Below are 13,595 nucleotides of genomic sequence, written 5' to 3'. Positions count from 1 at the left end.
AACACATTACAAAACATTTCACTATTGACGAATCCCCGAAGACTCTGCTTGGACTCCAAATTACGTTTCACAACAGAGTACAAGCGAGAAGTGATATGAGATACGAAAAACAAATGCATTATCAGATGTTATGCATTTCCGAATATGATGTGTATGTTTGTAATCTTATATTTTATTGGTTACAATATGAAAAAGTACCTCTTACTGAAAAATCTATCTATTTGCTTCCCTGCCTGTCCAAGAGAATTGGCAATTTCTCTCCATCTCTTCTCTTTCTCCATCCGGTTGTGCTACAGTTCAGATAAGACATTAAATCTGGTGCTCCTTCCAATGTTCCACTAATTGTTCCTCCATTTCTTCGGTCCAGTGAGACTTTCTTGATACCGCAGCCATGCTAGTTGATGTTCTGTTGCAGGTACATCAAGACTCCTCCCACTGAAACTTCCCGTGCCATGTTTCTTGCTCTCTCATTGGCTGTAGATCAACGCTGCAGTTGTATTCAGTCAAAACACATTTCATTTTGCACAATTTGGAATCGCAGACAGGTCCGGATATTTAATATTCTAGATATCTCGCTGACATCGGTGATGTGTCGGCGCTTCTCTCAAATCGCATCTTTGATAGTTCATACATTGCGATTGTCGCTCACGGGAGCTAGCTCAGATTTGCCTACGATTACAAGCTTTTGTCGGCGATCTCCACAAAACTATCGGCGAGTGAAAATCGGCCCTAAAATCATGTAGGGTAAACTCGGCATTACAAGTCTCTCGATCAAATGCTTCCAAACTTCCAGAAACTATAACAGTCACCAAATAATTTATGCAAACATGGCGACAACTCAGACAAATACAATAAAGCAACATTGTGAATGTTAATTTATTAATTGGTGATGGGTTTTTACATCCGTGTCATTATGCTAATTTTGAATTTTTTAATAAGAGCATTAAACCTCATTTTGTACACCTCATATTTAATATATTTGGGAAGTCTGATGCATTTTTGTGAATTAGTTTTGAACGATTAAATTAATATTTTCAAAACACTGATTCAGAAATTTGTTTGTGCACCTATAAAAATCCCTGCTTGGTATTTTGTGTTGCAAATATGTTTTAGTAAAAAGATATATTGCTGTTTATTACAACGCATTGTTATATCAGTGTCAGAAATTAAATGTACAATTACGGGACAATATTTGCCCTCTGCATTTAAATCTCAGGGGCATTTTGTACCTTTATCTGAGTAATTTATTTCTAACTATATATAAAAAAATATACTAGTCATCGTATTAGGTTAAATACTTTTAAATTTAACCAGTTCATTAACAATAACAGAGGGAAAAAATGCATAACTAGGCCTATAATAGAATATTAAGACCTATATCTAATGTTATGAAGAAGAAAAAATCAGGAATTCATTATGATGATATTTTTTACCCCAACATTTTTAATTATGGAGGCATTTTTGTTACCTTTCTGTGGCATTTTTGTCTCAAGCCCCCCCTTAATTTCTGATCCTAGTATGAAAAATAAAAATATTTATTTTTAGTGATAGATGTAGTAGACATTATCAAATATTAAGAACTTTTGTTCTTATATTTTTTAACATAGCCTACTTTTAATCAATTCATTGTGGTGTTCTGCAAGGATCCGTATTAGGGTCAGTATTCTTTTCACTATACTGTATATATTACTGCTTGGTTTTGTGATGATTTTGAAAGTACAACATTCATTTTCATTGCTGTGCAGATGGCCTGCAGTTGTTTTTGTCAGTAGATCCCAATGATCTGATACATTTAAATGTTCTTCAAGATTGTATTTTCAACTTTTAATCAATGCACATTAGCACGGCTACAATCAGTGTAAAAAGCTGCACCTAGACTTTTGACCTAAACTAGGCATTCAAATCATATTATTCCAGTTTTAGCTCCTTTGTGTCGATTTTAAGATTTTATTTATTTTTATTTACATGGTTTGGCATCAGATTATTCAGCTGAATTTTTAAGAAATAGTTAGACCTCTAACATGAACTGTTGGCTGTTCCAAGATCCAGATGCAAACTAAAGGTAATAGAGCTTTTGTAGTGAGGGTCTGTTTTTAAGTCTTGTCTAAAAACTCATTTGTATAGACTTGCTTTTACCCTATATGATCGTGTTTTGATTTTATTCCTTGTGAAGCACTTTGTGGTAAATTGTTAAAAGGTGCTATCATTTTGTATTATTATTATTACTTAGCAATTGCTTTTTGATCAAAATTATGTTTTCTCTGATTGAAAAAAAAATAATAAACTTTTTAGCCATTTCAGAGTGAAAGTTACAGCACATATGAAATATAGAAATAAATAATATTTTAAGCTATAGTTAAAAATATAAGGCAGATATATTTTATGAAAAAAATATTGTATATATTTTAAAGGTATAAATCCTCCCTTGATTTCTTTTTTTTAATTACTTTTTATATACTGTATTTTAGTTATTTTATTTTTATTCTACAGCTACATGGCAACAAATGCTATTTGGTCCAAATTATGGTTCCTTAGACTGGAACAAAAATCATAGTTTTAAGCAATTTCAGAACAGAAACATATAGTGTCAAAATATATTGAGATATACAGCAGAGTCAGAAATGAATGGAAGCTTGTGGGAAAATGCCATTGAAAGTGACAAAATTACCCTGAAAATCAAAATGTATAATTTTAAGCCCAATACAAATGATCTCAAAATATGAGATTTTAATTAATTGGTTACAACCTTACTGAATTAATTTGGAACTAATATTAGTACATTTATTAATTAAAGTATTTAACATAAAATGATGACACACTGTTTTTTTTAAAATGCCATCATAAAGGTTAAAATGCCCTTAAAAATCAGATCCACAGAGCAAATATTGTCCATTATAAAAGTTATCTTTCATCGTCTTGTGTTTGAGATCCACCTATGGGAAGGGCTTCCGTACCTGACCTCTTCAGAAGCATCCAATTGCACCATGTCTGGCTAGACAGACAGAAGTGCATGTCCTATGCCAGGTAAGGCCCGACCCTTACCTGGGTGCGTATAAGGACCTGCACGCGCTGATGTTCCAGAGTTGACATTCGCCTCTCGTGACCTCTGTTTTTCACTCTCATCTTGGTTGGATTATTAGACATTCACTATTTGTCTACAGGAGGACACTTTGTTAAGATCAGCCTCTGCCAGACATTTATTATTTATTTATTTTTTCAATTTGGCTGCTTAGGAGACCTGGCTGGAGTCACTCAGCACCCCCTGGGATTCAAACTAGTGATCTAGAGAATCCCAGGGCTGGTAGTCAGCATCTTTTACCACTGAGCTACCCAGGCCCCCAGCCTTTCTTCCTCACTTTTTTCCATGCTCCACGGCTGCATGCCACAGATTTTATTGAGCTTTTATCCACTATGGTGCTTTCTAAAGCCACGGCTACTCCTGGGGACAACCAGTCGCATGCTTGCCCGGCCACGTATGGCGCCCTCATCACCGCCAGACACCCTCATCCTTTCTGTGTTGTTTGCATGGGACTCAAACATGCGGAGGAGGCTCTAGAATTCCCCCAAAATTGTAGCCACTGCATGGCACTCCAAGGTGGCATCTTAACCTTTCCCAATGTGGCCTGGGAAATGCACTAGCCCATCCGTGGCCCAAAATGCTGCTCTACACATTTCTTCTCCTGTGACCCTCATTTTGATACCATGCAGGTGGCCTAAGGCACAGTGGCTGGCAGAGATAATTCCTCTTTTGCATGCCCAGCCATGGCCCCTCTTGTTACGCACAGACCTCCTGTCTCAAGCGAATGGGGAGATTCTCACACGGACAGAGTGGCTCTCTGGGCTTGGCCTGTGAGAGGGCAAACTTGAGCACGATCACGTCATTTGGATGTCATTTATATTCCTGCACGGGTGCCATCTTCACCGTATGTATGCTGCCAGGCTGATTTACATGTTTGTGTCACTAAGATGTTATTCACATTTCTGCCTGTGTACTATTCTCACTTTTGTGCTTCAGGGTTATCAGGCACGTGATTATGGGACCTGTCAAACACCGCCTGGCTTACAGGGCCTCACTGTGGGTGTATTGGGCAATCTGGGAGCTGTCCATATCTCCCATAGGTGGATCTCAAACACGAGATGATGAAAGAGAACAATAGGTTACTATTCGTAACCACGGTTCTCTGAAACATCGAGTGGAGAGATCCACCAAGCTTGCCCCGCTTACTGCACGAGAAGCAAATATACCTACTGAGGAACAGCAGCGCATGCAGGTCCTTATATGCACCCAGGTATACCTGGCATAAGACACTCGCTTCTGTCTTTCTAGCCAGACTTTGTGCAACTGGATGCTTCTACAGAGGTCAGGTATGAGTGCCCTTCCCATGGGTGGATCTCTCCACTCGATGTTTCAGAGAAACAGTGTTAGGAATAGTAAACTATTGTTTTATTTTTTGACCCACCCAGCCAGTTTTTGACATTTATTTGCAATTATTATTTATGCAATTATTTGTATTATTTTTGTAGGTCAGAAATATCAGGTGGCACTGCTGCTGTAAAGCAGTGGTCAGACAATCCTGAGGCGCCGCAACTGGTGCCTTTACAGTCTCAGGAGGGTTCCTCCTCAGGGTCCTACGAACAGGGAGGTGGCCTACACAGCTCTCAGACACGGCGCAGCAACAGCTCGGAGATGCTACTCGACCGTAATGCCACTGTAGCAGAGGAGGGAAGTCAAAGGTCAGGTATGCCTGCGCGCAATGGACCATACAAGAGCTCGGAAGCGCTCATGGTCACTACTTTAAAACAGGCACAGTGGAACAGCCCTGACCACCAGGTAAACAGACACACCGAACTGAGTCGTGTTCGCTCGGGTGTGGTAGGTCAAGGCACGAATGGAGATGTCGGTTACAGTGAGATTCTCATGGATTATGTCTGGGGAAAACAACAGAAGATGCAGGTGCAGCAACAAAAAAGACTACAGGTTCAAAATGGTGTAAAAACCAAGCCGTGGACCGAGGGTTCCAATGCTCCGCCCCCGCCCTACAGGAACGGCTTTCCCCAATCGCAACAGCATATCCTGGGCACTGGTCCTCCGGCATACAGCCCCCTGATGCTGAGAGGCAAGCCTGGGGAGCCACGGAGGGTCAAAGTGACCCGCACAAAATCCTGTGGCCCATTTGTGCCCGCACAACAGCACCAGCAAGAGTCCATCATACTCTCTGCATATACAGAGACCAACACGTCCAATGGTACAGTTGAATTTTAATTCAATTCAGTTTAATTCAGTTTAATAAATATAGCGCATTTTCAATACAAATTGTTCCAAAACAAGCTTCACAGAGAAATAGTGCCCCCCAAACTGATAGATGGCACTTACCCAAACAAAATCACCATATATATATATATATATATATATATATATATATATATATATATATATATATATAACCTTTAGAAATAAAAAGGAATAGAAGTGAAGGCTAGGGAAGTAGTTTAAACTTTAAAGTGCCTGAAGAAATAGGTAATTATTATATAATATAGGTAATAATACATATAAATAGGTAATAATAGTAATTTAGAGAGATAAATAAGAGATTGTGTTGTCTAGTAGAATAATTCAATGAATATTGTTCATCAAGTTGGTTGATTTGTCTGTTTTCTTTTTTCTATAGCCATTAATGCAATGCATAAACAACCGATGGACCTCCCCCACAGACCGCCCCAATATCCCTTCGAGTCATCCACCCCAACAACCCCTGACGACCCCACACGCAGCCTGCACAAGGCACTGGCGCTGGAGGGGTTGAGAGACTGGTATCTGCGCAATGCACTGGGGCAGACGGCCAACGGAGGGAAGGGCAAAGAGGGGACACAGACTCATCGCAGACGTACAACATCCTCTATGCACAACTCGCACCCTCACCCACCCCTAAAACACCAGCCACAGTCCTTTCAAGGAGACCCACCCTACCCACAGCTGCCCCACTCGGCAACTTTTCATGGGCATCCTCTACACGGCAGGTAATTACAAATCAATTAATTTAAAATCTGCACACTGTATGTTGCAGGTGACACATCTCTAAAGATGTCCTTGTTGATGTGAACCGTGAAGAAGGATTTGCATGCATTTGCATAGATGTTTCCTCTGGAGCCATATAATTATGTATTCCCAGGGCTTGTTGAGGCAAAATCTATATTTTCCTGTAGAAATTCTGTAGAAATATATTTGCTAAATGTGTTTTCATCGTAGTTTATGTGCATGTCCTCTTATAGAATAAGAAAATGCATTCATCTCAAGCAAGCGTATAAATTCTTTATGCGCATTTTGGAGATTTTATTTGCATCTTGGTGTTTCCATTCAGCAGTTTTTATGCAATATCCCAAAATAGATGGAAACGCAGCTACTGACCATGTTAGTTGTTTTGTACATCGATTTATTTTTTGTGTATGGAGGATATCACACCTCATTGATTTTGATGCCTCTTTTTCTTGTTCCGTATAGGTCGGTGGAGCTCTCTTTGTACCAAGACACCTTTCCTTCTAAAATGCAGGATATGACACTTAAAGAGACCAGTAATGACAGACCCACGCCAGGCACGCTGGTCTGACATGCAAACAAAAAAACTCACTCTTGTGTACATCTCATGCAAACACAATGAGACTAAAGCAAACACCAGCTTATATGTGTATGGAATGACGCCAGACTTTTCTGCTTCCTTTCACATAGATTCAACAGTCAGAATGAAATAATTTTGACAGAAAAAAACTGTATTCTTGATATGCTCAGAATTGAGACGCTTGTGGACAAGATCCTTTTGCAGCATGAAATCAAGCTCATCTCTGGGTTCCTGCAGACATACTAACATACTATATAATTCAGTAATTTACCCTTCTTATCAATCAAAGTAATAGCAAGCTATGTCAGAGGCTTGCCAAAAAAAGATACAAGCCACAGATAATATGACAGTATATTTTTCATTAGTAAAAAATGGGGATAACTTTCCGTGTTAGTTATTTTCATGGCACTACTGTGACACTATTTGCTTGATTAATGTGCACAAAACTGAATACAAAGAGTTCTCATTTGTCATGAGAATCCATTTTTGGTTGTTAAGACCTTCCAAAAGTAGCACTGGACACTAAAAGAGAATGTTCACCCCCCCAAAAAATACTGTCATCAGTTTCTCAACCTCATGTCATTCCAAACCCATATGACATTATTCCTTCTGTGAAACACAAAGGGAGATTATTACTGTAGCCCTTCACTTTCAATGTATGATGCAATGAAAGTGAATTGTGACTAAATGTGCGTACACACTGCCAGCGACATCACGTGCGACAGTGACTCAATACCATTCATTTTCAACGCGAGTACAGCGACTTCCGGCGACACGAGCTGTCGCGACCGTTGGTGCTAGATGTGGGCGTGTCCAGCGACACGACAAAGTTGAGAAAAGTTCAACTTTGGAGCGACTAACGGAAGCGACAGCCAATAGGAGAGATGACGGGAGAGCTCACGTGATCCTTCTCTCTCTCTCAGCTCCTGCAGTAACGGAAAGATGGATGAAAGGCTAATTCTTGCTGTTAGAAATTTTCCAGTGCTCTATGATATGTCTCTTCCCACGTACAAGGACATTTTTAAGAAAAATACCTGCATGGAAAGGTGTATCTGAGACCGGCATTTGCATTTTCGCTGCAGATAAACAGCCGCTGTGGCAAAGAGCACGCCTGGTTTCTCATTCATCTTTGATATAAAGCATTTTATGTACTGATTCCATTTATATTTAGTCTTTTCCCTCCAAAATGTTTGTTTTTAGTGGCAAGAAAAGAGATTCGCTGCCAACAGCAATGGAATGACATCCGTGAATGTCATTTATAAACGTTACTAGGCAACCAGTAGTGGGAACACCCACTAGCGACTTCACCGCCAGCCACTGGCGACCTGCAGCGATAAAGTCGCTGGCAGTGTGTACGCACCTTGAGGCTGCTGTGACTAATTGAATGGGGAAACACCAAAATCTCCAAAACGGTTGGTCGATATTACGATACATAACATTTTTCAAATCCGCTGTAAAATCTGACAACAATGGTATCATAAATTGTGCTTCTTTAGTCAGAGTGAGGAAAACAACATTGTTTTTCAGGCTGGTACAGCTGATGCGCATCTGCATTCTCAAGTTGATTGACAGGTGATTGGATCTTTTACTAACATCTCCTTTTGTGTTCCGTGGATGAAAGAAAGTCAAATGAAATGTTTGGGTGCACTGTCCCTCTAAGACACTTTGAAAAACAAATCAGGATGCTTTTATAAATAAGTACACATTTCTATGCAAATTACAATCAAAATGACTATGTTATGACAGAATAGATAACTTGATTCTTGTTTTTGACTTGGAGTAGAAATTTAAAAAGGAAACCAAGCTAAATGTCAAACTTTGATGGACTGTTAAAGAGTCCTTGTTTTTCATTAAATGTATAATTCTGTCTTTATGACTAAATTTGAACCACGTGGAAAAGCTTAAATGTGCTCGTTCAGGGTGATTTAAGGAAGTTCATCCAAAAATGAAGATTCTCTCATCATTTACTCACTCTCATGCTATCCCAGATGTGTATGACTTTCTTTCCTCAACAGAACACAAATGAAGATTTTTAGAAGAATATCTCAGCTCTTTAGGTCCACGTGTGAATGGTGACCAGAACTCCAAAAAGTAGATAAAGGCTGCATAAAAGTCATTCATAAGACTCCATTGGTTTAATCAAAGTCTTCTGAAGCAATCTAGTTGGTTTTGGGTGAGATCAAACCAAAATATAACTCCTTTTTCACTGTACATGTTGTCATTGCAGTCTCTAGGCACGATCATGATTTCAAGCTCGATTGCATTTCCTAGTACTTGACGTATGCGCAGAGCACTAGATGGCGCTGTAGGAAGTGTAATTGAGCTAGAAATCATGATCGCCAAGGAGACTGCTTGCCAGATTTATAGTGAAAAAGGAGTTATATTTTGGTCTGTTCTCACCCAAAACCAACTAGATTGCTTCAGAAGACTTTAATTAAACCACTGCAATCGTATGGATTACTTTTATGCTGGTTTTGTCTACTTTGCAGAGCTTTTGAGGTCTGTCCACCTTTCACTTGCATTGTAAGGACCTAAAGAGCTGAAATATTCAACTAAAAATCTTCATTTGTGTTCAGCAGAAAAAAAAGTCATACAGATCTGAGATGGCATGAGGGTGGGTAAATTATGAGAGAAATTTTATTTTTAGGTGAATTATCCATTTAAATTAAGAATGGCACAAATGTCGCTGTGCATCTCAAATTACATCATCTCATATTTATGATTTATGTATCTATATCCTCAGGCTGTTACTATATACCAGTATTACTACACACAATGACAAAGAAAATATAGCTTAAGTATTAATGACTTCGTTATGACTTGTTTAAAATGTTCTAGTTTCTGCACACATGGAGCAAGAACTATAGGTTACTCACGTAACCCCAGATCTCTGATAACTGGAGTGAGATATCTCACTATGGGTTACGCTTCGGGCTTGACCAATCGGGCCTCTGGTACAATGAGTTCTCAAGCCCTCTGGATGTTGCAGCCCCAGACTACTATAACTTAATATAATAGCCTCTACTACCCTCATGATATGGGCCTGCCCTTACAAGAATCAGCCCAAGAAACAAAAAGCTGATTACTCTTCCACAATGCCTTAGTTTTTTCCATGTACAAACATAGTGTACGAACTGGACATAAACAGTGAAGCCACTAGTTCTCTGGTGAGGAAAAAGACGGCGGGTGAAAAGTTAGCAAATCCACTGCTTACAGCTGAGTGCCATTTTCTGTGACTGATAGATGCCCACATGGAAATACGCATCCTTCAGATCGACTGACATAAACCAGTCTCTGGGATGAGTAAACTAAGAGTGTTTTGAGCATGAGCATTTTGAACTTGTACCTTCTGAGTTATTTGTTGAGGTTTCCCAAATCCAGAATGGGACAGAGACCTCCTCCTCTTATGGGGATGACAAAATAATAGAATAGAAGCCTTGATGTCTGTCCTCCAATAGCACAATTCTTATTGCTCTTTTGCTCAGCAAATTGGCTATTTCCTCTGTTTTATTGTAGATAGAACCCAGGGATGAACTGTGCATGCGCAGCAAATTTCTGCGTGAACTGAGAGGAGCCCGATGAAGCTCTCGCTTACTGATGGTGCTGCGGCACTATCTAGCAGCAGAGCTGGGCATTGCAGCTCTGAGTTAAGTATTATTTTGTGATGTAACACTGCTGTGCCCTTGGCCCTGGATGCACAGAGGAGATTTTTATTTTTGTCACACAAGTTTTTGTGCAAACATTCCTCCTTCTTCTTTTCTGACCCCATGGGTGGAGAGTCGAGATGTAAACTGCGAGGCACTGGGAACAACACTCCTATTAAATCGTTTGTGTATGAACTGTATAACACAAAACTTGTGGTTTGATTCCCCTTCTGAGTCCTCTTGGCAGGAAGGGCAGAAAACAAACTCACTTCTTGAGGGAAGAGTGGAACAGAGACTAAACGATTGCTGTTCACCCACTCCATGTCCTGAACTAAACACTGGTTAGGTTGTCTGCCTCTTTTTGTTCACCTGAGGGTTAGACGGACAAGGTTTGGCCACCACAGCTGCAAAAGAAGCCTTGCTTCTCGGCTGGGGCTGTTTCGGCTGTGCCCCTCCCTGCCCTAACCTGCTGGGGCAGTGGGGGAGGCCTGGCCAGCATAAATTTTTCTGCCCATCTCCTCCATCAACTCGGTCTGATATGCTGTGAGGAGCGAGGTGGCGTTAAGAGCCCTTACAGCTAGGGTTGAAGATCGGTAGATCTTTTGGTAAATGGAGGCCGACAATCTCTCCTCCATCCCAGAAATGAAGCAGGAGTAGACAAAAAAAAAGAAAACGCCTGACGATCGGGGTGAAAGTGATTCGCCACTGTCGTCTGGACTGGAGGGGGGCTGGACATCCCCAGATCCTCCATTTTGTGCACATCCAGCGTAGAGTAACCTATAACAGGAACACTGTGCAAAAAAGTTTGTCCCAAAACCAACGTATCTCTGCGACACACGTTGGGACGGCTGGAATAAATTGCTTTACCGGGGCAGCACGAGATGGCAGCCCTTTGCGTCATACAGATCCCTCTCTGTACCCTTGCCAGTCTGCTGTGATGGCCAGTCAATGGAGAGCTCCTTGCAGCTGGACTGGTGGGTCATTATTCGACACCTCGACTGGCACACCCCTTTCCAAAACTCTCCGTACGAAATAGGAACAATGTGGGAAACACTGGAGATTAGCAAGTGCGGCCTTTGCATGCCTGGCCCCCAGACAGGCGATACATAGTGGGTGAGAATCCTTTGGCAAGATCATAGATCCACAAGCGCATGGCTGGTAGGGATCCTTCCCCTTTGTTCCGCCGCTCGTTGAGCTCGCAGTTGCCATGACAAAACCTTAACTCAAGAACACAGAAGCAGTTCACCACAACGTGCCACATCATTTTGTGTTAATCCTCTTGCCGTAGAGGTAGAAGACTCTACAGCTCAAAACTCTACAGAAAAAACACAAAACCCACCTTGACACGCTGGTTCATGCCAACTGGAAAAAACAATATAATACAGCAGAATATATATTAACTTTGACAGTGAATATACTTGCAAAAAGCACAGCCGTGTTCTGTGACGTAGCTTAATGGCTCGGCTGATGAACTGTTAAGCGACAACTTACGAGTCTTGCTGAGGATAGCTTCCAAAGATCTTCACAGGGAAGAGAATGAGAATGAAGTAGGCACCTATGACAGTGGTTTATATAGGAAAGAGATCTGAAACTGTCATGAACTATGTATAACAACGACCACTAGGAGGAACTCCATCATTTGTTTTCAAAGGGTTCTGGATCCTTACAAATCAACAGCATGCAGCACCCACCACATATGTATGCAAAACAGCCTGCCAGGTGCAGAGCTTGTTACAGAAAAAACCTGCTTCTTGTGTGTACCATCTTATTTGCAGTTGTGCATTGTTTTTCCTATCGGACTGACTGCAGATTTTCAGACAGTCAATACTTACTGTATTGCTCTGTAATTAGGTTGAATGAAATGAAAAAGGACTAATTAATCAAATTGGAACCTCGCCAAGACGAGCACTGTTTTTCAGCAGCACCACATTTAAAATTGTATTTATTTGATGAATTGTGAAAGTCAGAATGTGGCTTAGCCTACTTACGCCAGGAGGCCATCCTTTGACCGTTGTGCCTAGTAAATATGGGGAAGACTTTACTTTAAGCTCCATTTGGGAACAATGATTAATCAAAGTGTGCATTTATCACAGCCAGATTAAATAGACAATTATGCTCCTGCATATGAAATACCATGACATTTTACTTGCTCTTTAGGGTAGAACTTAAAGGGACAGTGCACTCAAAAAAGATAATTTCTTTACATTTTCATCGTTTATTCACCATAATGTTGTTTCTAATGCATGTGACTTTCTTTATTCTATGGTACACAAAAGGACATGTCAGGCAGCCTCAGTCACCATTCACTTACAATGGAAAAAAGATGCAAGTGAAAGGTGTCTGAGACTAGTTCTGCTTAACATCTCCTTCTGTGGTCTTTGGAAGAAAATAAGCTACATGAATTTGGAACAACACGAGGGTGAGTAAATGATGACAGAATTGTATTTTTGAGTGCACTGCCCCTTTAAAAACTACAATGTAAACAACCAAGGGGATGGATTGCTGGCTAATCCACTCTACTACTGTAAATGTACTGTAGAATATGTTTTTTTAAAGTGTTCATGCTAGCGTTTGAAAAAGCCTTGCAATACCAGTGCATGCAGGTATCTTTTTATTCTTCTTAATTCCTTCTAAGAACCATCTATTGCCAAATAATTTCAGTTTTTTGTATTGTCATTGAATCATTGACAACATTCTGTAGGTAACTTGATGTAGATCTTGAAACGCTTCTACATGTCAGATGCCTTCACAATGAATATATCTGTAATATTGCTCTGACAGTTGAACTAACTGAAGCAATCTAAACTTTCTCAGAAGTTGGACATAGAGCTATGACTTTGTCACCAAAATGCTGCCATGCTTGTCTCAGGACTACACTGAAAGCTGCTTTGATTGTGGTCTGTCCATTTAGAAATCAACACCACTAATGCATGGGAGTGTCACTGATAGATTTTTGTTTTGTTTGTGAAAACACAAGTGACCTGTAAGAAGGTTAATGAAAGTTTATGATGCTTGTGAAGACATTTTAGTTCATCTATGTATAAAAAAAAGTGTTGTTATTAAAGAAAATCTAATGTGAAATATGATTCTTTCTATTGATAACAAATAAAGTAACAGATAAAGATCTAAATGATGATGGATAGAAGGGATAACACCCTTTTATTTTTGATTAAAGATAAATAATTTAATAATAATTGATGATTTAAAATGATAACACTTAAGGCAAATAAAACCAATGAAGTTTATAAATATCTATTTTGCTTCTACATCATGGTACCAAATGCTAACAATGTTTGAAAATGTTTCCTCCATGTTTCAGATACTTTTGGTGATATTC

The 13,595-nt window shown here is 39.9% G+C and overlaps 1 protein-coding gene across 2 annotated transcripts in view; it reads left to right on the top strand.

The window, feature by feature from the left end:
- LOC127631029 (coiled-coil domain-containing protein 120-like) overlaps window positions 1-8,588 on the top strand; it is a 44,311-nt gene extending 35,723 nt beyond the window's left edge. For both annotated transcript variants that reach the window (XM_052108972.1, XM_052108973.1), the window contains exons 10-12: window positions 4,525-5,246; window positions 5,670-6,018; window positions 6,500-8,588. In XM_052108972.1, coding sequence (XP_051964932.1) covers window positions 4,525-5,246; window positions 5,670-6,018; window positions 6,500-6,605 — 1,177 coding nt within the window. In that variant the 3' untranslated portion in view covers window positions 6,606-8,588. The remainder of the gene's footprint in view (window positions 1-4,524; window positions 5,247-5,669; window positions 6,019-6,499) is intronic.
- Window positions 8,589-13,595: the final 5,007 nt, after the last annotated feature.

Source organism: Xyrauchen texanus, chromosome 37 (assembly GCF_025860055.1).
Source record: "Xyrauchen texanus isolate HMW12.3.18 chromosome 37, RBS_HiC_50CHRs, whole genome shotgun sequence".
Taxonomy (NCBI): domain Eukaryota; kingdom Metazoa; phylum Chordata; class Actinopteri; order Cypriniformes; family Catostomidae; genus Xyrauchen; species Xyrauchen texanus.
The sequence above is the reverse complement of the archived record's forward strand: the minus strand, read 5'-3'. Positions and strand labels throughout refer to the sequence as shown.